Source organism: Pan paniscus, chromosome 6 (genome assembly GCF_029289425.2).
Source record: "Pan paniscus chromosome 6, NHGRI_mPanPan1-v2.0_pri, whole genome shotgun sequence".
NCBI classification, from domain to species: Eukaryota; Metazoa; Chordata; class Mammalia; order Primates; family Hominidae; genus Pan; species Pan paniscus.
Genome location: NC_073255.2, coordinates 55,489,283 through 55,509,965, shown reverse-complemented (window position 1 = coordinate 55,509,965; position 20,683 = coordinate 55,489,283). Strand labels below are relative to the sequence as shown.

The 20,683-nt window shown below is 46.9% G+C and overlaps 1 protein-coding gene across 20 annotated transcripts in view; it reads left to right on the top strand.

Moving 5' to 3' along the window:
* Positions 1-20,683, top strand: part of GRB10 (growth factor receptor bound protein 10) — a 203,055-nt gene that overhangs the window by 160,223 nt on the left and 22,149 nt on the right. For all 20 annotated transcript variants that reach the window (XM_063606236.1, XM_008962875.6, XM_034964099.3 and 17 more), the window contains 6 exons: positions 5,845-6,001; positions 13,521-13,636; positions 14,668-14,736; positions 16,448-16,585; positions 17,915-18,025; positions 19,988-20,086. In XM_063606236.1, coding sequence (XP_063462306.1) covers positions 5,845-6,001; positions 13,521-13,636; positions 14,668-14,736; positions 16,448-16,585; positions 17,915-18,025; positions 19,988-20,086 — 690 coding nt within the window. The remainder of the gene's footprint in view (positions 1-5,844; positions 6,002-13,520; positions 13,637-14,667; positions 14,737-16,447; positions 16,586-17,914; positions 18,026-19,987; positions 20,087-20,683) is intronic.

Genomic DNA, 20,683 nt, shown 5'->3' with positions numbered 1-20,683 from the left:
GACAACCCTCTAGTGTGCAGCACAGTTGCCTTTCCTGCGCAACAGAGTCTCTTCAGTAGGAGGAGCAACTGGGATGCTTAGCCCAGCAGGTAGCCCTGGAGACTGCCAGCTCACACTCCCCCAACCTGTGGTTCTCCCTCCAGCATCCAGCCCTAGCAACTGGCCCAACCAGCTAGGCTTCTCCCAAGTCATCCGCACTGCCCTGAGCTCCTGGTACTCAGGACCTCAGGACCCCCTGCAGCGGAAACCCAGGCTATCAGGCCACACCCTTCTGGGTCTGGTCTCACTAAGGGTGGGGCACCCGGCTCCCATGCCACCCCTTGAACCTGCGCCACACTCTTTGCTGTGTTCAGACAGTGGGGGCTCCTCCAGTATTTGAAATCAGGCCACAAGTCTCATCTCCATAGCCCTGGGCAGTGTGCTGCGTCCTGGGGAGCTGAGACCAGGCCTCAGGGTCAAGCCTCAGCTGTGGTGGGGGACACTGAACTGCTCCCAGGCTAACAACAAAACACTTCAGGTGGGACAATGCAGGCTATTAAGCACATTTTTTTAAAGTAGGTTTGAGTCACTATAATTGAACAGGATTATTATGCGTGTTCTCGTTATGGTGAGTAGAGCCATATAATCATGTGTAGTGCTTCAGTTATCCCTTATATCAAGAAATAATATCATTAATTTAAAACAGAACTAAAAAATAATGGCAGAATTACATTCCTTTTTGGTGAGATTAATTTAGCCTACCCTGGTTGGTTATGCCCTAGTCTGAAGTAAATGTAATTTACCCCAAACCTCCAGGCTTCAGGGTCTGCCCAATTTGAGGCCTTCAGGGCCACATGGAATCAAAAGCCTTTTTGTGTGAAGCCTTGGAGCCCACCTGGTACACGCTGGGTAGTGGGTTGCAGTGGAGAAGAAAGGCAAGGAGAGCCAGGGCGGGGAGCCCTGGTTAGATCCTGGCTCCAGTACTTTCCACCTCTGTGACATCGGGCAAGCTTTCTGCCTTCCAGAAATAGTTCCACCTCCTGTCAAAGGGGCAGAGACATGTGCGTGGAGTTAAGGCTTCCTTTGCCTTCCTGGCACAGCAGTCTTCCTGCTTTCTCCTCAAGGCCCCTCGGAGGCCAGGTAGGGTAGGGTAGGTCACCCAGAACAGGATTTCATCCACATGCGCAACCTCATATCACGTCTTCGGGCCCTTTTGCCTGCTTTGATAATTTCTCTTACCCTGTGAATGCCTCCACTTGGCCCTGTGATTACAACCTGGCTTCTCCAAAACATTTACCACGAGTATTTACCAGAGTTACTAAAAACTCCATTTTACATTACATCCTAAAAGAGTTTTTGAACTAAAAAGTATGCTAGATCATAATTAAGAACTGGGACGAAACTGGTCGCAAGAGCTGCTGGCCCAGAAGCCCTCGGATGTCTCGGTTTCTGTGTGAAGGTCTCAGGGTAGGCGTGGATCTCAGGTACTGTGGGTCAGTGTGTGCACCCTGGAGGCCGGGCCGTCTGTCCAGGGACATCTTACGCTGCAGAGGGCTCGAAGAGGACAAAGAGAGTGCCCCATTTGCTATTTTTACAAGGCAATTACTGCTGAGCCTTGAGCAAAGACTCACAGCCAGTCAGGAGGTCTTTTGGATGCAGTAATGAGATTCCCTGAGCCTGTAAGTTATCCAAGAGCAAGGTCTAAGACTGTGGCAGGAAGCAAGAGTGAGGGTCTGTGCTAAGATTGACAGCAAGGAGGGGCCTGAATGACTCCCACACACACATCAACCCCGTGGGGGCCACTGAGACAAAAAACCAGGTGCCCCAGAGTGGAGTTTGGGGCCGTGGAGATAATGATCTACCTTCAACTCCAATTCTTCTTAAACTTCTTCCTTTAAGTTTGCAAAAAAAATTAAGCTCTTGCTTTTTTGTCTATGCAGTGAATATGTAAAAAGTGACAACAGAAAGTCTGGGAACAGTGGAACCTTCTATTAGCACTTCAGGGCTTTTATAACGGGATTCAGTGCCAAGCCAGCCAGAGGTCTGGGTAGCTTTGCAAACCATTCCTCCCCCAACTAACTCTAAAAAGACAGAGTTTCATGCTGTTGACATAATTATGCCCTCTTTAATATTGCCGTTTTATTTTTAAAAACAATTTGCTATTTAGGGGCTTTTTTGCCCTAGAGAGAAAGAAATTGAGGATTTGAGGGGTGGCTTTTCTGACTGAATTGTTCCTGCTGCATCTTAACTGGTCATGAGGTTTGCTTTCTCAGAACTGAAATCCTGAGTTGGAAGCAGCTTTCAGGGTCCTGCCCCTGCACCCTTCGGTGGTTGTCCACAGGCCTTCAGCTGGAGCCTGCCTTGTTCCCAGATCCACGGTGGATCCAAGCACGTCCCAGGGAGGGCACGTGTCAGGGGCCAGGATCTTTTCAAGAGGGTATCTCATTAATCCATGTCATAGCAACACTATGAGGCTGGTGCTGCTTACAGATTTCCATTTTACAGATGAGGAAACTGAGGCACAGAGAGGCTGGATAGCTCAGCCATGTTCCCACAGCTAGTTACTGATGAAGCATGGTTATGGCCAAGTCTGTTTCTAAGTTCCTCTTTGGAACCACCACCCCAGGCCAAGATAGGTCATAACTAATGTAGTAACTTCCATACATTGATTAAGCAGTGTTTGCTTACATTACTGATTCTCAGAGCAGTTCCCCACAGCTTGGATGAGGAAAGCAAGTCTTAGATTGCTAATTACCTATCCGAGGTCACAAAGCCAGTAGGAGGCTAAGCCGGGATAGAACTCAGATAGAACTTGTGGGTCTCAGCTTCTCACCCCTCCTGGTGTTACCAGATTCTTATATTCCCTAAACAAGTCATACCTTGGAAATTAACTGCCTGTGGTAACAATCTCCGCGCTGAACTGTGAGTTGCTGCGGGGCAAGGGCCTTGACCTGCTCGAGAGAACCTTCTAGGCCCACCTCGTGTGAGATGCTTGAACACTGGATGGGCCAGGGAAACCCAGGCCTGCTCCGCAGGAGACCTGAGCCCCCAGCAGTGCTCAGGTGGTTACTAAAGGGGCAGTTGGTGCTGTACAGAATGCTCCTCCTAGAACTGCCAGCTCTTAAAGACTTCGTGGTCAGTGGCTGGCAGTCCCCTGTAATAGGAGCCCTCGTACCTCTTGTGTTCCTTATAAACATTCTCATCAGTAGCTCTACGCGTTGACTGGGTGGTTTGAGACGGCTGGTATACACAGGGCTTTCTTGGTGTTCTGTCTCTGGGGCTTAGTTTTGTGTGTGGTTGGAGGGCCCTGGTGAGATTGGAAGTACCAGAGAGTGCTGTGTCAGGGGCAGAGGGGCCTGTCGCTGGAGCTGGAGGGTGCCTGCCTTTGTGTCTGACTCAGTCTCCTGTCTGCCTTGCCCCCTCAGGGTCTCGCCAGCCCAGCCTCTGTGGGAATCTAAAAGGAGTGGAGGTGGACGTGTGACCAAGCATATCTCAGCTTTTAATACCCGGGCTATTTATAGACCTTTGGGGGGATGGCTGTGGAACAATGGGGGTTGGGGAGAGAGTTTAAAGAAAAATGCAGCAGGGCTGAAAAAAAAATGAGAAAACTATTGGCATGGCTGATTTGAACAAGAAAAGTGGCAGAGACTTGGAGAGATATGAGACACACACTTCAACATAATTTCACTTTCCTAGAGAAGATCATGTATCCTCAGTGCAGATAAGCTCATTGAGACTCAGGGAAGAAGAGCATTAGGAACCCTGATTTGGGTAGCAGAAGGCATGCACTCGTCCTGAAGACATTCCCTATGATGGTTAGCATATTTATAAAGCATTATTGGAGCTCAGTTATATTTTCCAAATTCCTGTTTTTCTTTTATGTTAATGCATTTTAATAACATTCCTACCTAGGACCCAGAGACATGTTTTCTTCACTTAAATTGTATTTCTGTAGACTTATTCAGCCATGTCAGCTGTATTTGAATATTTTGCTTGTTGGGGGAAGCATACTTTCATTGAGTGACACATAAATTCTGGAAAAGAGATGGTGGATTTCTTGAAAAATAAATAAGAGTTGAAAACAAGTCTCTGGGTCCTGATCCAGCCCCAGCCCTGGGATTTCTTTGAGTTGGAGAAGTGGCCCGTAGGTGGCAGGCAGGGGGCAGTGACCCTACCTGAGAGTGCAGGCTTCCCTGGCTGGTCCCCCGTCTGCTGGGAGGCTAGCCTGTCCTCACAGAGAAGGGCTCTTCCGCTCTCGCTGAGCCCCGCCCCTACCACCCCCACAACCCCAACCTGGGCACTCAAGCTTGAGTGACATTGACTCCTTCCTGCCCACTGGGTGACAGCTGAGGGTAGCTAGCTGTAGGAGGGTCAAGAGGGTCCCTGTAGAATGGAGTGGTCCCAGTTCCCGATTAAGGCGGGGGCCTCCCAGCCCTTCCCTCTGCTGTCAGACTCCACGCCGGCCACAGAAATCAAAGTTCAGAGCAAGTAAGCACCCCCTTGCAAACACAAGAAAAGGGGCCAGAGAGAGCAGGGAGCCTCGGAGGGAGTTTGTCAGGACTAACATTCTCACCCACCCTGCAGATCCAGCTCCAAAGCTGCCACTGACACATCAGTTGCAGGACAAAGATTATTTGGAGGTTGGCAGATGGGTCTGGATTCAGAGAACGCATGTGTTTCAGCCTCTCAGCTGCCTGTGTGTGATTTCACTGCCATGGGAAAGCATTGAGCGGGGGTTTTTCTGACCAGTTGGTGTGAGAATTGTGTTGTTGCGGTTGGCGTCCTCACCCCCAAGTCCGGGTCTTGTCTTATGGGAGTGGGAGAGCAAGTCCGTGGGGTGATTGCATCACTGTGGCTGGATTTACTCCCTTAAGGGAGCCCATGCAAGGCAGCCTGGGAGCCCAGCGGGTGGGTGGGTGGCCTCCCTGCTGCCCGGAGACAGCCTGCCCACCAGGGCACACGCAGGCTCCACACAGCCAGCCTGGGACAGTGGGGAGAGACGGAAACACGCTCCCTTGCAAGAGGCAGTCGCGATTTAAAATGCCATCTTGCTCCTCTGACTGCTTTTTCCGGGCTGTCGAGGTAAGGATTTGTTAAACACACCTCATGTTCTGGGAAGGGTGCTTTCCTGTGGGGTCTTGCCTGGAAGGGATAGACTCCCATCCTCTGGACTCTACTTCTCCATCCCTTGGCCTGGAGCTGCTCAGTGTTCATGGATTTGAACGGTACCGGGCAAATGAAGCTTGCTTGTAACTTTGTAGGGGTTAGGGGCTAAAGAATCTTGTGACTATGTTTTTATTATGCCCTTCTTTTGTATTAATTCATCTCCACTCCACCCAGAGCCTCAGTGTCTGTGAGGGGTGAGGTGCTGCGGGAAAGGCTGTAGGTGCCGCTGCTGGACCCTGTGCCCTGGGAGAACAGGTGGACTCGTCAAAGGTTATGATGGGAAGAGGGAGATTTACAGGATTTGTTGTTGCTTGCTTGTTTTTTCAATTGGTTCAACTGTAAAATGTCCAACCCGGAGACCACCAGCGTATTTTAAATGAATCCTGTGAATCCTGTCACTTCTTAAGACAGGTTTGGTGGTTTAGCCGTGTGCTGTATGTTCCCATGAGCTGTCCTGGGCATTTTAAGAGTATCATGTTGTAATCCTACCTGCTCTGCCCCCAGGAGGTGGGAAAGGGGAGATAGGGAGGAAGAGTCACATCCCTGCAGCTGGTGGGGACCTGTTGGCTGCCTGGAAAAACAGTTGCCCATGTGTTGGAGCACTACTATTTTTACTTTACCTGTTTTCTTTTGTTTCAGTTTTTATTTCTTGAAAGCCTGAAGTTGTTTATCTGTAACTATCCCCTTTGTGTGTTGCAGGATGTTAAAGTCTTTAGTGAAGATGGGACAAGCAAAGTGGTGGAGATTCTAGCAGACATGACAGCCAGAGACCTGTGCCAATTGCTGGTTTACAAAAGTCACTGTGTGGATGACAACAGCTGGACACTAGTGGAGCATCACCCGCACCTAGGATTAGGTAGGGAACCATCAGAACAGGATTGGCACCTGGGGATGCTTATGTGCAATTGAATGAAGACCGCTGCTGCCAAATGCCAAATGTGTGACCGCAGTGTCCCCTGCCAAATTAGCAGGCAGTCTCTGGGTTCCCCTCGACTCTCCTGCCTCTTCTGTTTCTCCTAAAATTTCACTCTCCTCTCTCCAGCCCCTTTCCCCTAGTACTTTGGGAATCTTGGCTTGGATGGTTGAGGTAATAACTTGCCAAGGGCTCAGACATGGCGAGGTTCCCTGTGGCTTGTCCGGCCTCCCCAGCTGTCAGAGCCACATGGAGCTTGCTGCACACCTGTGGGCGGGGGACAGGAGGGAGGTGCCCTTGAGGTGCTCTGGAGAGAGCTGGCCATGCACAGGATTGCAGCTGCCCTTCTGAGATCAGCTCCTCAGCTCATGGGAAGAAGGGAGCCATGGTTATAGGCAGCAAAGTGCAGAGAGGTCCGCTGGGAATTGGAGCAAATTATGAAGCACTTTGCTGTAAGTTCGAGTTGAGTCTTACATGGCATCTCTGCCTGCTGGTTAATAAGGCTTTGAACAGTGTTCATGCACGTGTATATGTGTGTGCCCATGTCATGCCTAAAAAGTAAGAGAATATTTTGTATCACAGAATATTTGAAGATATTGACTCTTTACAGAACGTATTGAGGTATTTTGTTCAGGTGGCTTATTTTAGGTAAAAAAGCTTTTCAGACTTTTGCTTAAATTCTTATCTAATAAATATAGTTCTTACAAAGTCATAGTAAAATATTTAAAACCAAAATTTTCTCTAAATCAACAGCTATATTTGTTCCATGTCTTGAAGGAGAGAAAAATAACACAGATTGGAAACTTCCCATAGTTCTAAATTTTTCTCATGAACCTTTTTTGAAAGATTAATACATTGAATTTAAACCTCTAGGTCTGGAATACTTAATTTAAACCTCTAGGTCTGGAGTAGCATCCTTCCAGGTAATATTATACAATTTAAGCCTAAATAATGCACTGTAAATTTGAGCTGACACCACCTTAAGTCTCTGTTTTCTAATGCGCCCTGTACTTTGGAGAGACGGTATGCTTTTTGAAGGAATTGGATAGAACTCTTGCTGGTTTCTTTCCCATCTCTACCAATTGCTAAACGCATTTGTGTGATGACAGAAGCCTTCTCCTCCATTGTCACTAACAGCTTTCTCCTGCCAGGATCACTTACTAGGTCCACAGTTAGTGACCATGATGTCACAGTTGTTCCCATGGAGACTAGCTGTCCCGTCAAGCTCCAGCTTGGGACGTCCATGAGTGGATCCTACAGTGGTCTGATAAGGCTGTCAAAAGCACCTGTTGACACACAAGTAACTTGGAAATTAGACAGTAGTGGGAAACCTTCAGCATGTGTCTCTACATGTGTATATATATGTATGAAAAAATATATATATATAAAATTTTAAAAACAAGTCTGTATAGTTTGACCCAAATACAATGATTATTGTTGAAAGCCCATTCAAAAGTCTGAATATTCTTTTCATTTGAAAGAACTATGGAAAGGACTTCTGCAGATATTTAGTACTTGAATATAATTGGACACACTCAGGACACATAGAAATTGGGTACAGATATACATACATAAAATTTTAACATATAAGGAATGTTTCAGAAATTTTGAATTATCTATTTCATGTGATTTGATTTCTAGACTATCATATGGTAGATAAATAAATGATGCATTAAAACTTTAACCAAATGAAGAACCATTTACTCTGAGAGAATAGGAAAAGAAATGTCCATAAGCACACAGGATTTGTAGGGATATGATATTTACATACCTTATTTCTTTCTCTTCTTTATAGATGGACTTAATACATTCTAGTGGGCGATGACACTTTATTGTAAAATTAAGTATAAAAGGAAAAAAGGGAAAGGGAAACAAGTGAAATGATTAAAAAAAAAAAGAGGAATATTTGTGTCAAATTTTGGGTCCTGTTTCACAAAAAAAATAAAAAATAAAAAAATAACGAACCTCACACAGCTGGGATTTGAAGATACATGAAATTCCTTAGAATATCCTTCCTCTCCTTCCTCAGTTTTCTTTCTCACCACCGGTCCCGTTCTTATTAGTTACTAGGAAACACATTTTTCTGTTGGCTGGGTTTGCAGAGGACTTTGCAAGTTTTTAGAGCTACCAGTTTCACCAGCCTATAAGGTCAGTACCCCCAGGACTCATTCCCGTTGACACAGGGTTTCTGTGTCCCCATCCCTATAACTTCTCTGAATACTGTTTTGTGACCCAACCATATCACTTAACGTTTTTTAAAAAATTAATTTAAGTTGCTGTTTAACTAAAAATCTTATTTCTGCCATGATTTGGCAGCATTCAACTATCAGAAGCTCATTAGTGAGAAAATGCAGGGCTGCGGGGTGCCTCTCAGAGAGCCTGTTGAGTATCTCAGCTTTATCCCCGTTGGAAAGGGACGCAAGGGCCACAAGGCCAATAGGGGCTTCTTCTTTATCATGGATGGTATTCCTGGGCCCTTCTGGCCCTCCAACTCTTAGGGCACATCCCCAGGCATTGCTGTCTCCTTGTAGAGAGCACTTGCCCAGGTAATTATATGTCAGGTATTCTCACAGGGATGTGTACATACGCCAGGCTGGTGGCTGGGGCAAAAGGCAGGTAGTGCTTGCAAGTCTATAAGGCAGATACTAAGGCAGATTGTAACCCAACCCCCCCATAATTGAGGGTATAGGGCACCCAAGTTGGACAGCATTTTAAGCCTATGTAGGGCCTCCAGAATTGAAGATTCCAAAGTACAAAGTACATTATTACTGATTGAGTATCCCTAATCCAAAAATCTGAAATCTGAAATGCTCTAAAATCTGAAATGTTTTGAGTACTGTTTTGATGCTCAATGGAAATGCTCATTGAAGCATTTCTGATTTTGGGATTTTGGATTGTTCAACTGGTAACTATAATGCAAATGTTCCAAAATTAAAAAAAAAATCCAAAAACCAAAGCTTCTGGTCCCAGGCATTTAGGATAAGGGATATTCAACCTGTATAAGGATCTTAACAGCTAAAATATCAGTCCCTTAATAATATTAAACCTTTTCTATACCCAGAAGGAAGTGATGGCTTTAGAAAAAGTGAGGGTAGTTCCCAAGATAGCCTGCAGCAGGTGGTTCCCTTTATGTGGGAGAAAAGTACCATGCGTGGGTGTCTGCAGCCTGGAGGGCATCGCTCCTCTGAGATGCTGGTCACCCTCCATTGGCAGCAACAGTGGCATCCCTGCTGTCACTCGGCAGAGTAGCCCCTCTCGCTGAGGGTGGTTTGTCCTGCCCGCTCTGTGCTGCGCTTGTGGATAAGCAGAGAACGACTCCTATGAGCAGACTGAGGTCAGGTGGCCCTTCCCAGCGTTAGCTCCTGGGGACATTCACTACTGGACGCACTTGAAAAAGTTGTTGCAAAGCCCCTTGCCCTGGTAGGTGAAGCCCTAGTGAATGATGGTCTGTTTTATGATTCCCAGTTCACTTGTCCCTTTAAATGGTCCCTTCCTATGTTAGCACTGCCCCCAGGTTCTACCTGTTGGGGATGTTTCTCAGTCTCAGTGTCTGGAGTGGAGTTCTTAGCCATGAAAACACTGTCCCTGACCCAGGCCACTCAACAGCCGACAGTAAGTCCAGCTGAGGCTGCCAGAATGGGGCAGGTTTTTTGGAAGGTGTCCCCATCCCTTCTGCCCCGAGCATGGTGAGCTGCAAGTCTCTGGAAGGTTCACCTTAGCCAGGGCAGCTTCACACATGGAGGATGAAGTGATATTAAACAGTCATCTTTTAAAATTATATTTTAAAAGATATTTTTGGCCAGGCGCAGTGGCTCATGCCTGTAGTCCCAGCACTTTGGAAGGCCAAGGCAGGAGGATCACCTGAGCCCAGGAAGTTGAGGCTGCAGAGAGCTGTGTTTGCATCACTGCGCTCCAGCTGCTTGACAGAACAAGACCCTGCCTCAAAAATAAAAAAAAAAAAGATAAAAGGAATTTTGAAAAATACAAATTTAAACATACAAAACTAGTATCTTGATGCCCCCTGAACTTGAAAATGAGATTGCAGATAAACCCATCCCTGGGAATGTGGGGGGCACCTGGTGCCTGGGCCTCTTGCACCCAGGCCCCAAGTAACTGTAGACATCAGGCATACTAAGGTCAGATAATCTGGGAGAGAGGCTGGAACTTACACAGAGAACACAGTAAAGAGAAGAGGGTTTCCGCCAGATCTTACAAATTTCAAGGATTTGAGGAATTCTGTTGTCCTGAGAATTAGGTTGAAACAGGAAGAGCAACAAGTCCTTTTCGGGCTGTTTACAGCTTTGTGGTTGTTCCTGGTCAGATGAGAAACACCGTGGCAGTAACTCTGGAGGTCCTGTGGCTGCCACGCTGTTGGATGCTGACAGCTGGACATGCAGAAAGGTGTGGAGGGAGAAACAGCCGGCGCCTGTTGACTCTTGCTGATTAGAGGGGGCCTTTTGCAGGCTGGTTTTATGTCCCTCTCTCCCTTTTGTATGTGAAAAGCAACAAAAGATGTCCTTTCCCCCACTAAAATTTATAAATAGAAGTCCACTTACGGCCTTATCCACACGTCAGGGCTATCTCACTGATTACTCTGTTGACAGTTTCTTAGCCTGGGAAAGCCCTGAGCTTGCTGACAGCTCTTTTCTCTCCCTTGGGTGGGCTGTGCTGAGGAATGATGGGCAGGGAGTGGCCCAAGGGCTGCAGCTTGATGTGAGGCCGAGACAGTGGGGTGCACAGCTTCCGTGCACCGGCTCTGCCATGGCCCCTCCACTGCCAAGTGGCAGCACAGGTTTCTGCCGAGGAGTCACACTTTAGCTGCAAGGGTTAAGGCAAGGAAGTAAGATTCTCTTTTTTGAGTTGTCTTGATATTTAAATATTTTTTCTTGAGGAGTAGAGTAATGCCAGCATTAGTTTCAGAAATTTGAAAAATACAAATGTACTTCAAGGAATTTTTGCCTTTTCCATTTCTTGAAATTATTTTTGGACTATTATCTTGAAAAGTAGTGTTCCCATTTAACTTAGGCCGTTGTAATCATGCAGTTTATAGATAGTGATGTGATTGTTTATAATCATGCAAGGTCATTTGAAAATACATATCTTTAAATCATGGAGAAAATTAAAACTGGAGGGAAGATCTTTGAACAGATGTGCAGTCGACAGCCAACTGGAACACTGGTGCCTGGAGCATTTGTGCCAGGGGCACTCAGCTGCATCCGGAGGCTGCACAGCTCTGGATCTCTGAGAAAGGGGTCACCTGCCACGTTGTGTTCACTGACCTGCTGTGAGTGACGAAAAGGGAGTTGATGTTTTGTTTGTCTTGGGACCCACCTCTGGGTATGGTAGGCGCCCTCTGGAGTCACCAGCGTCAGAAAAGCACACTTCTTTCAGGATACACAGTCAGTTTCACAGCCCACCGGTTATCCCGAGTTCCTGGGCCCCCCTTTGCCAGGGCACCAAGCCCTCACCTGTCCACCTGGATCTGACCACCAGGGACACGTCCCCCTGTGTGTTTACACTGCCATGTGCAACTTTCCCATGATCTTTCCAGGGGAGGCGCAGGGAGACAGGAAAGTATTGTCCACAAGGATGGGCGCCTGCGTGGGTTTGGCCACCCCCTTTGGGGCTGGTGGCTGCCCCAGGCATCCTCTTTGGCTCTCCTCAGGGTTCTTTGGAGACAAAATGCCCTTTGCTTTGGAAACAGACATATCCTCCTCATTTAGGTAGCTATCACCTCCCATTTTTATTTCTCCTTATTTTGCCTGATAAAAATTTTTAGTTCTGTAAATCAACCATCAACAGGTTATTAGATTGTTGGTTTTGGTTTTGGGTTTTTGTTTTTGTTTTTTCCTGTAACTACAGAAAGACATTTTTCTCTGAATAAACATTTCAACAGAAGTCATTGATTTGTTTTCCTTCTGGAAAATCCATTTTCGATGAATGAACCTCTTTTTGGAAAGCAAACGTAACAGTTTTTGTTGCATGTTCTTGGTTTCTCTCTTTTTATATCATGGGGAGACATGAGGGCCATGTATTGGTTCACATGTTGCTAGCAGCATTCCCTCCCAGACAGGGACAAATGGGAACTGCTCCACACTTGCTGGTGGTGCCAAGTCTGAGCTTTCTGGCAGCCACGGGGAGAAAATTCCTTTCCTTCACAAACTCTGGCTTTAAATGTGTTTTTACCAAGGAATCCTTTCCTTGTAATGTCAAAACCGGGGCCGAGCACGAATCAGCTCCAGAATTTGCTTCTGCATGCCGGTTGGGGCCCATCTGAGATGAGTGCCCATGGCGACAGTTGTTCGTTGTAGACGGAAAGTCTTTTCTGCATTCTGAGATTACTTTGACTGAGAAATGCTTTTGCCTTTAACTTCATTCCTTCCTTCCAAGATGAGACTTTCCTCAAGATTCCAGTCTGGCTGCAGGAGAGGAGGGTAGGGTCTTAGGATAACAGAACTACCCTGGTGGCAATTCCATAGCATGTTAATCTGTACCATTTTGGCATCAGTTCACACTTTGACCCTGCTGTACATTTGTTCATCTTCTTTATTCCATGATTTCATAAGGTTAGTTTCCCATGGCCACCATCCTCCCATGACAGTTTCTGAGGAGGTGCCTGGGAAGGGACGTAACTGCCATGAAAGGGAGCAGTGCGGCCTCTCTGGGCACACGCTGTTCTAGAGTATGCTGAGTTCTTCCCGCTCCACTTGGAACCACTGTGTTCACACAGTGAGGGAAGCGACTTTTCCCTTTCTGGGGGACAGTGCTGCTATGTAAGATGCTGTGAAGGAGGCGTGTGCGTACGTGCGTGTGTGTGTGTACGTGTCCACAGCGGGTGCTGGAGGATGGAGTGTGTTTTCTTCCCTGCCTTCACGTGTAATTCAGTTGACAAGAACTATTCCATGATGTGCGTGCGGGCTTCAGTGTGAAAGATGAGTATGTACGTACAGTCTTGCTGTGCATCACGGCCTCTCCCACAGTACACAGCACCATCTTTTCTGGCAACCAAGTTTGATGTCATCAAAAAGCTTCCATCTCCTTCCATCTCTGCGCCTTCTTGGTCATCCCCCTCCTCCACCTCTTTCAAGTTCTTTCTCCTTTGTCTTTGAATATTTTCTCACTTGTTATAGTCTTTACAAGAGTTGAAATTTCTCAATTTAAGGGCAAAATCATTTGCTAAGAGTCTTATGGGCTCATTCCTTAACATCTGGTTGATCCCAAATTCAAAAGAAGTATATAAAAATAAGTATTGACCTGAATTCTTCATGCTGTATAGCTTAAGACCTCTTATGCATTTGGTAATGCATTAAAGAGAGATTTAAATTTAGTTTCCTTCCTGACCTCATCTGTATTCATAATGTTTAAAGAAGAATAGAAAGTTGAACAAATCTTCCATTTGGTTGTAAAGCTACCATGAATTTCCCACCTGTTGCGTCTCACACGTGATGCTTTGCCCCTGCAGAGAGGTGCTTGGAAGACCATGAGCTGGTGGTCCAGGTGGAGAGTACCATGGCCAGTGAGAGTAAATTTCTATTCAGGAAGAATTACGCAAAATACGAGTTCTTTAAAAATCCCATGGTGAGTCTTACCTCTTCAGGTTTGGGGTTTGGGACTCTTGAAATCTTGAAGTTTATACTTGGGTTTCATAGTATCAGATTAGAAAGTGAGTGAGAGGCATGGTGTAGCATATGGGTTTGAGAATCAGAGTTGTAGTTTAATGAAGCAGTCCTTGCTTGAAACCCAGTCTCGTGCTTCACTAAATGTGCGTGGGACTGGCTGAAGGTAGAGGTCTCCTTCTTCACATAGACACAGTGTAAAGGGGGTTAGTCTCTAAGACAGGAGCTGGGAGAGGCTGGGTGTTTTCTGTTATTTTGAAAGTTCTCAGTTGAACTGATCAAACACTTAGCAGAAGAAAAACTCATTATTCTCTGCAAATAGCAAATATATTTTGTGATCATAACGTGGAAGAATGACTAGAGAAATCAGTGCGATTGGTTGCTGTCTTGAGCTGGTCACCTTGATCTCTCTTTTCTTTCTTTGGGAGAGGCACTTGTCCTGTGAGAGGCCAGGATAGGGAGGGCACCTCCTAGCTCCTGGGGCACTCGCTGTCATCCTGAGTCATGGGTCAGAGCTGCATCAACTGGGGAGAAGACCCAGGGCCATTTCTGACTCTGATAATTTAGCTGCTTTTTTATTCCAAAGTAAGGAATTTGAAGACTGTTTTTGGGGAATGCAGCAGAACAGGCTTTTCTCGTGACTGGGCTTACCTTTTAGTTTCAGGAATTCTTTATCTCACGCTGTGCACTTGTGCCACTGGGCTGGGACGCTGGCATCGCTCTTTGCCATGGAGCATGCTGTGAGACATGAATCCCTTAGTAAACATAGTTGGTATTCCACACTAGTACCCAGCATTTCAGGAAATGAAATACAACCTTTTGAAGGAGGTGTTTCTTCTGTGTGATAGGAGAATAAAAAGGACTGCCATTTTAAATACAGGTGTATGTAATTATACTGGTAGGAATAGTTTTAAAATTGACATATCTATATGACATACCTTCCCTCACTTTGAAGCTAACCTTTTACGTATTTGTTTTTTCCCATTTTCTTAGAATTTCTTCCCAGAACAGATGGTTACTTGGTGCCAGCAGTCAAATGGCAGTCAAACCCAGCTTTTGCAGGTACTGGGCCACAATAGATCTCTGCTGAAATAGACTTTCTGAATAGAAATCCTCTTGGAACTGAATGGCAGCATTGTAAAAAACCTAAAGAGATTGCATCTTTCACCATTTATAACCTTGGCTCTTAAGCGGGGCGGGGGGAGGGTTTAGAGTAACCAGAAATTAAAAGTTTCCTTGGAAAATCTGTGTGTAGCTGGGTTCCTTCTAAGCCAAACAGGCACTTACACGATGCCCTTGCTCTGACTTAGAAGAGTCCAGTGATGCCACTGCTGAGTGTGGGCCAGGGGGTGCATGGAGAAACCCCAGTCTCAGGGCTCCCCAGCTCCTTTCTGAGCAGGGGTCCCAGGTCAGGCCACCGCCTAGCTGCTTGGAAATCTCTGCAGAAGCACAGAGTCTATAGTAAAAGATGATCGGGTTACCACAACAGACTTTTAAAAGTAACTTGCCATATATTACAAATAAAGAAACCTGCTTTAATTGTCCTGATTCATAAAGTCTGTTCTAAGAAAACCTGGTCTCTCCCCACCTCCTCTTCCAGTGGAGGGAGCCACCAGGGCCTCTGTGCCCAGCTCTCACACACACTCCTCCGGGGAAGCTGGGAGTGGGGAATGGGAATGTTACAGCTACACCCTAAAAATGTGCCTGTGTACATGTTAAAAGTGAGAGAATAAACCATTTCCTAAGGCCACCAACAAGATCCAGGTGACATTACATGTAAGAGAAACTACTAAAATGTAGTTCCTACAGAATTCTCCTCATAAGCCCTTTTTCTATGTTGTTATCACCAAATTTGTTTCAGCATCTAAAAGATAAGAGTTTCAGAGCTCTGTTCTGGTGGTGTCTTCAGAAGCCCTTCTGACCATAGCATGTGTCTGTTCTGGCGAGAGGTGTCAGCACTAAGTTACCACCTATACACAGTGAACAGTGAAATGGCAGATTCTGTTTTAATTGCCTTGACTTTGAGAGGATCCATGTGCTTTGTGAAGATGTGCAGTGATCTCTTGAGACTCAAGAAGGACTGACCCAGGTGCACCAGGGCTCTGTCCGACGTGCCTTTCCCACCTGGGGGAAAAGAGCTTTGTCCCCTCCCAGTCTAGTAGCAGGACCTGCCAGCGTCACCTCCCCAACTTCGCTCCATGACCTGGCCCTTGGCCTGTGTTCCCTTTGATGAAAAGCGTAGTTTCTTGTTTTGTTTTGTTTTGATAAAGCCTTTATTCTTAAGGCTGCCTGTGGGAAGAGTTAGCTGGAACAGGGGGACATCACCAGGATGTCCTGCACCTGGGTGCATCACTTGCGGACACATGACACCTTTTATGTGACCCTTGACTGGAGGGGTGCCTGGGTAAAAGTGGCCACTACATACTCACTCTCAGTCTCCAGAGTCCCAATCACTTGGTCATGGCACTTGCTCTTGCCCTCAGTCTGATGTCAGACTGGATCCTTCAGTGCACTATCTTATAGGGAAATTCATGACTCGTGTTATCACCAGTGTTGGAAAGGTCCATTTGCTTGCATATGTTTAAATACGAATTATGTTCTATGCAACACGAATTGAGATGGGATTTTAAGACTTTGGAAAGGAGAACACTCTCATTTTGATCCAAAAAGGAGTCTTTTAATAATTCAGAAAATGTCAGCTATGCTGATAACATGTCTGCTTTAATTATTTTAGATTAGCATTATGTGATTTTAAAAATTTGTTCTTCAACAGAATTTTCTGAACTCCAGTAGTTGTCCTGAAATTCAAGGGTTTTTGCATGTGAAAGAGCTGGGAAAGAAATCATGGAAAAAGCTGTATGTGTGTTTGCGGAGATCTGGCCTTTATTGCTCCACCAAGGGAACTTCAAAGGTGAGCTTTAAAAGCTACCACCACCAGCCCTAATTCTGCCACAGTCACTCCCCCGAGGTCCTCAGAGTGAACCTGGGCTTCATTTTTAAATGCACCTTAGACTCCTCCAAGCTCAGGACAACTTCTTAATAAGCTAATTGTGCAACAGCTGAACTTGGAGTCACAGGTTTCCTGGTCTCGCTCAGAAACTAGGTAATAAATAATACAGGCCTAAGAACCCCACTTGCCCAGCCCCACCCCCACTGCGGGTTGGGAGCAGACACCCCTGGCTGCCCCATCACTTCAGAGACTGGCCTAGTTCTCATAAGTTGGGATTTAAGCTAGCTGTAAAGATGTTTGATAGACTATTGCCACCCTAATGCCAGTGTAACTTTATGTATCATAGATATTTCATGAAATAAACTGCAGGCTTGCATGTATCCCCAGTGAGAAGAAGGTGGGAGATGGAAAACAGCTGCAGGCCCTCAAAAGAGAGCTTAGGCCGGAGGCTCCTTTGCTCCCATGTACACTCTTGTCTGCTCTCTTCTTGTGCTGTCCACATATACCCTGTGGCAGGAGCCTTGTCCACCCAATACCTGGCTGAGCACTTACCATCTGAGGGCTGCGGTCTCTTTTGCTCTGGCCAGCAGAGGTGAAAGGGAGCTGGCGGGACCCCAGCACAGGTGTTGAGCATCTGGGAACCGGCTCTGGGAAGGTGTTGGGGCCGGCTCTGGGAAGTCAGCAGCTGCCGACGCCTGGGCCAGAGAGAAGGGGCGTCTGCAGAGAGGGGCTTTGAACTGACACAGGGCATGGTAGCTTCCTGACCTCCCAGCTCTGCTGTGTGGCCCGCTCACTGTCCTCATGTGTGCTGAAGTTGGGAGGGTATTTCGTAGAGCAGGATACAGAGCTGGGCTGGAGAGTTGAGGAGGAGAAGGGTGGGACAAGCAAGCTACCAGTGGGAAAACCCAAAGTACGGTTGGACTCTGGACTCACAACAAACCAAAGGCAGACAGGCCCTGTGCTCTTAACTCTGACCTTTGGGTTATAGATTTTCTCCTGCTTTTTATCTTGAATATCCGGTCATGGGGCTTTGATTTGGCAGAAGTATCAAATACGTTCCAACAGCCTTGTGTGTCTGAGAACTGGGGAAGTGGGTGTTTTGGGTGAGACTGGGTGAATTTGGTTTTAGTTTAGCACTGATTACACCTCGCGTAATAATCATATGTAATATGTATAGTGTCATCGGGGAAAGTGCTTGTAAGTGTGCAGAGACTGCCCTCTGTCTACCAGAGGTGAACACATTTGCTCTTTGCTGTGCTTGAGACTTTAACCTGGCCAGTGTTGTCACAGGAACCCAGACACCTGCAGCTGCTGGCCGACCTGGAGGACAGCAACATCTTCTCCCTGATCGCTGGCAGGAAGCAGTACAACGCCCCTACAGACCACGGGCTCTGCATAAAGGTACCCACAAGCTGTCCACAGACGGCGCGCATGCTCAGCAGCCCACAGGAGACTGACTTCTTCTCTTGCCCAGCACTTGATTGTTGCTTCTATTGTCTTCAACAGAAACATAGTTTCACACTGGATTTATCCATTCCTGTAAAAACATTTATTGTACACTTGCTGCTATCAGTCCTTGAGTAGCTCAGAAGCTCAAGGACAAGCAGACAGGGATGGATAATGTGGCCAGTGGGCTCAGTGTTTTAGGGAGGGTGGCTTTTGGCGTCAAAGGGTGGGCTGTGGCTGTAGCCCAGTACTAGTAGCTGGAAGGGGAGGTGGGGCAAGGGAGGGGGCCCCCAGCCTGTCACCTGGGTTGCCTGCATGGTACTGAGTGAGCTGATGGCTTCTGTGTGGGCCTCTGGCTGTGGGGATGGTCAGACAGGAATAGACACAATGCTGCCCACCCTCTGCATGCATGTGTGTGCTGGCATGCACACACACGCGTGCACACACATCTACATGCACATACCCACACGTGCATACATACATGTATAGACATACACCTTTGTGCATACACACAGGTATAGACATACACCTTTGTGCATACACACAGGTATAGACATACACCTTTGTGCATACACATACATTATACACACATGTACATAGACACACATACACATGTGCACACACCTACAGGCAGAGCCCACTTCTTTTCCCCTGATGAGGTTGTGGTGGTATTAATAATCATAATGGTAGATGATATTTACTGAATGCTTACTGTGCATGATATGTTCCACTGACAGTTTTACATCCATTATCTTAATCTTCACAGCCCCTTGTGGGATAGGAAGTTGGCCACATTGCCCACATCCAGTAGCCAGTGAATAGTTGTGCCTGGAGTTTGCCCTGTAGGCTGACTTATGAGCCATAGCCCAAGCCACATCCCGAGAACACACAATACGGGGAGCCCCTCCTTAGGGGAAAATTTCTTTCCAAAATATCACCTCATACCTTGCTCAGGGAATACTCTTTCGGTTGTAAGTAATAGGCGTCTAATTCACACCAGCTAGAGGCCCAAGGCAGCCTCAGGCGGGGCTGGAGGTATGAGCAGCAGCTGGCACTCTCCCTTCCCACCAGCCCACACCAGCCATGCTTGCCTGTCTCTGCAAACGCAGTCTCTGCTTCTCTCATAGCACCAGCCGAGCGCAGGGTAGTCACACCTGTCCCTCAACCCCTCTAGATTCTTGGGAGGGAGAGCTGGGGCGTGTCCAGCATTGTTTCTTGAGTCTGAGGTCGGGGGTTCTTCTGGAGATGCAGGTCAGTTTATGCCTGCAACAATTCTCCTCCCTCACCAAAGGGCCCTGCCTCTGGAGGGGCACCTGTCTTCTCCCCATGGTGCCTACTTCCCCTTCTGTCTCATTCTCCAGAGCCAACATCAGTCTCCCTCTCTGGACCTTCTACTTGGGGTCTGATCTTGGGGCTGCTCAGACATCAGAATCCCTGAGCTCCTCAGGGGTTGCCCCTCTTGGCTAAGCCCTGCAGCAGCCCCTCCTCTCAGTGGCCTGGGGGCAACTTTAAGATCTCTCCTCCTGTAAGTCAGAAGGCAGGTTCTCCTCCCATAGAATCCAGTCCCTCGACAGAGTTAGATGCCTCTTCCTCTTTGTCCTATTGTGCTTACCACATTACGTTGTCCTGTGCTAGTTTGTTTTTCTGTCTCCTCTGAAGTTCCCGAAGGATGGCGTATTATTCAGCTAAGTGGTACACAACCTGGGGCCAGTCCATGGTAGGCACTTAATAAAGGCTTGTCAGGAAGGTGGATGAATGAATGCTTAACACACAGGTGTGTGTGTATCTGCTGTGCTCCTTGCTAGGGGGATCTCCAGCTGGTTGTCTCTGGTTTGTGTCAGATGCAGCCCTGCCTTGACAGAAGCTGTTTCTGACTCCCTGTGTAACACTAACAGGACTTTCTTTTACCTCCTGTAGCCAAACAAAGTCAGGAATGAAACTAAAGAGCTGAGGTTGCTCTGTGCAGAGGACGAGCAAACCAGGACGTGCTGGATGACAGCGTTCAGACTCCTCAAGGTATGTGACATCTTGCGGTTTGTGTTGAGTGCACATCTCTTCGTGGAAAATTGGCCTCTGGACTTGATGTCTATTCTGGCAGGAAAATGCTCGTAACTTTTCCGCTGTTCTGTCAATATTTTATTTCTCAAATGTAGTTAAGCATCTTTCTAAACAAGATCTCAGGAGCTTTTAACAGAGGGCCTAATATTAAACAGGGTAGAGCTAGGTTTTCCGGACTCAGTACTACTGACATTTTGGGTAGAATAATTCTTTGTCGGGGGTCTGGGGGACATCCAAGCATTGCAGGCCACTTAGCTGTGTGGCATACCCGGTCTCTGCCTGCTAGATGCCAGTCGCACGCCTGGCCAGTTGAGACAACCAAAAATGTCTCTAAATGTTGCCAAATGTGCCCTGAAGCCAGAGGATGGGGAATTGCCCCTGGTTGAGACCACTAGATTAGAAGAATAGGATTCGAAAAATCAGGACCAGGGAGAAAGGAAATAGTACATGAGGTGTTAATTATTTTCACGACTGAACCAACTCTCAGGTTCCCAAAAAGCCAGGGCCATGAAGTAAACATGATGAATTATACAGTTGACTGAAGCTCCTCAGCGG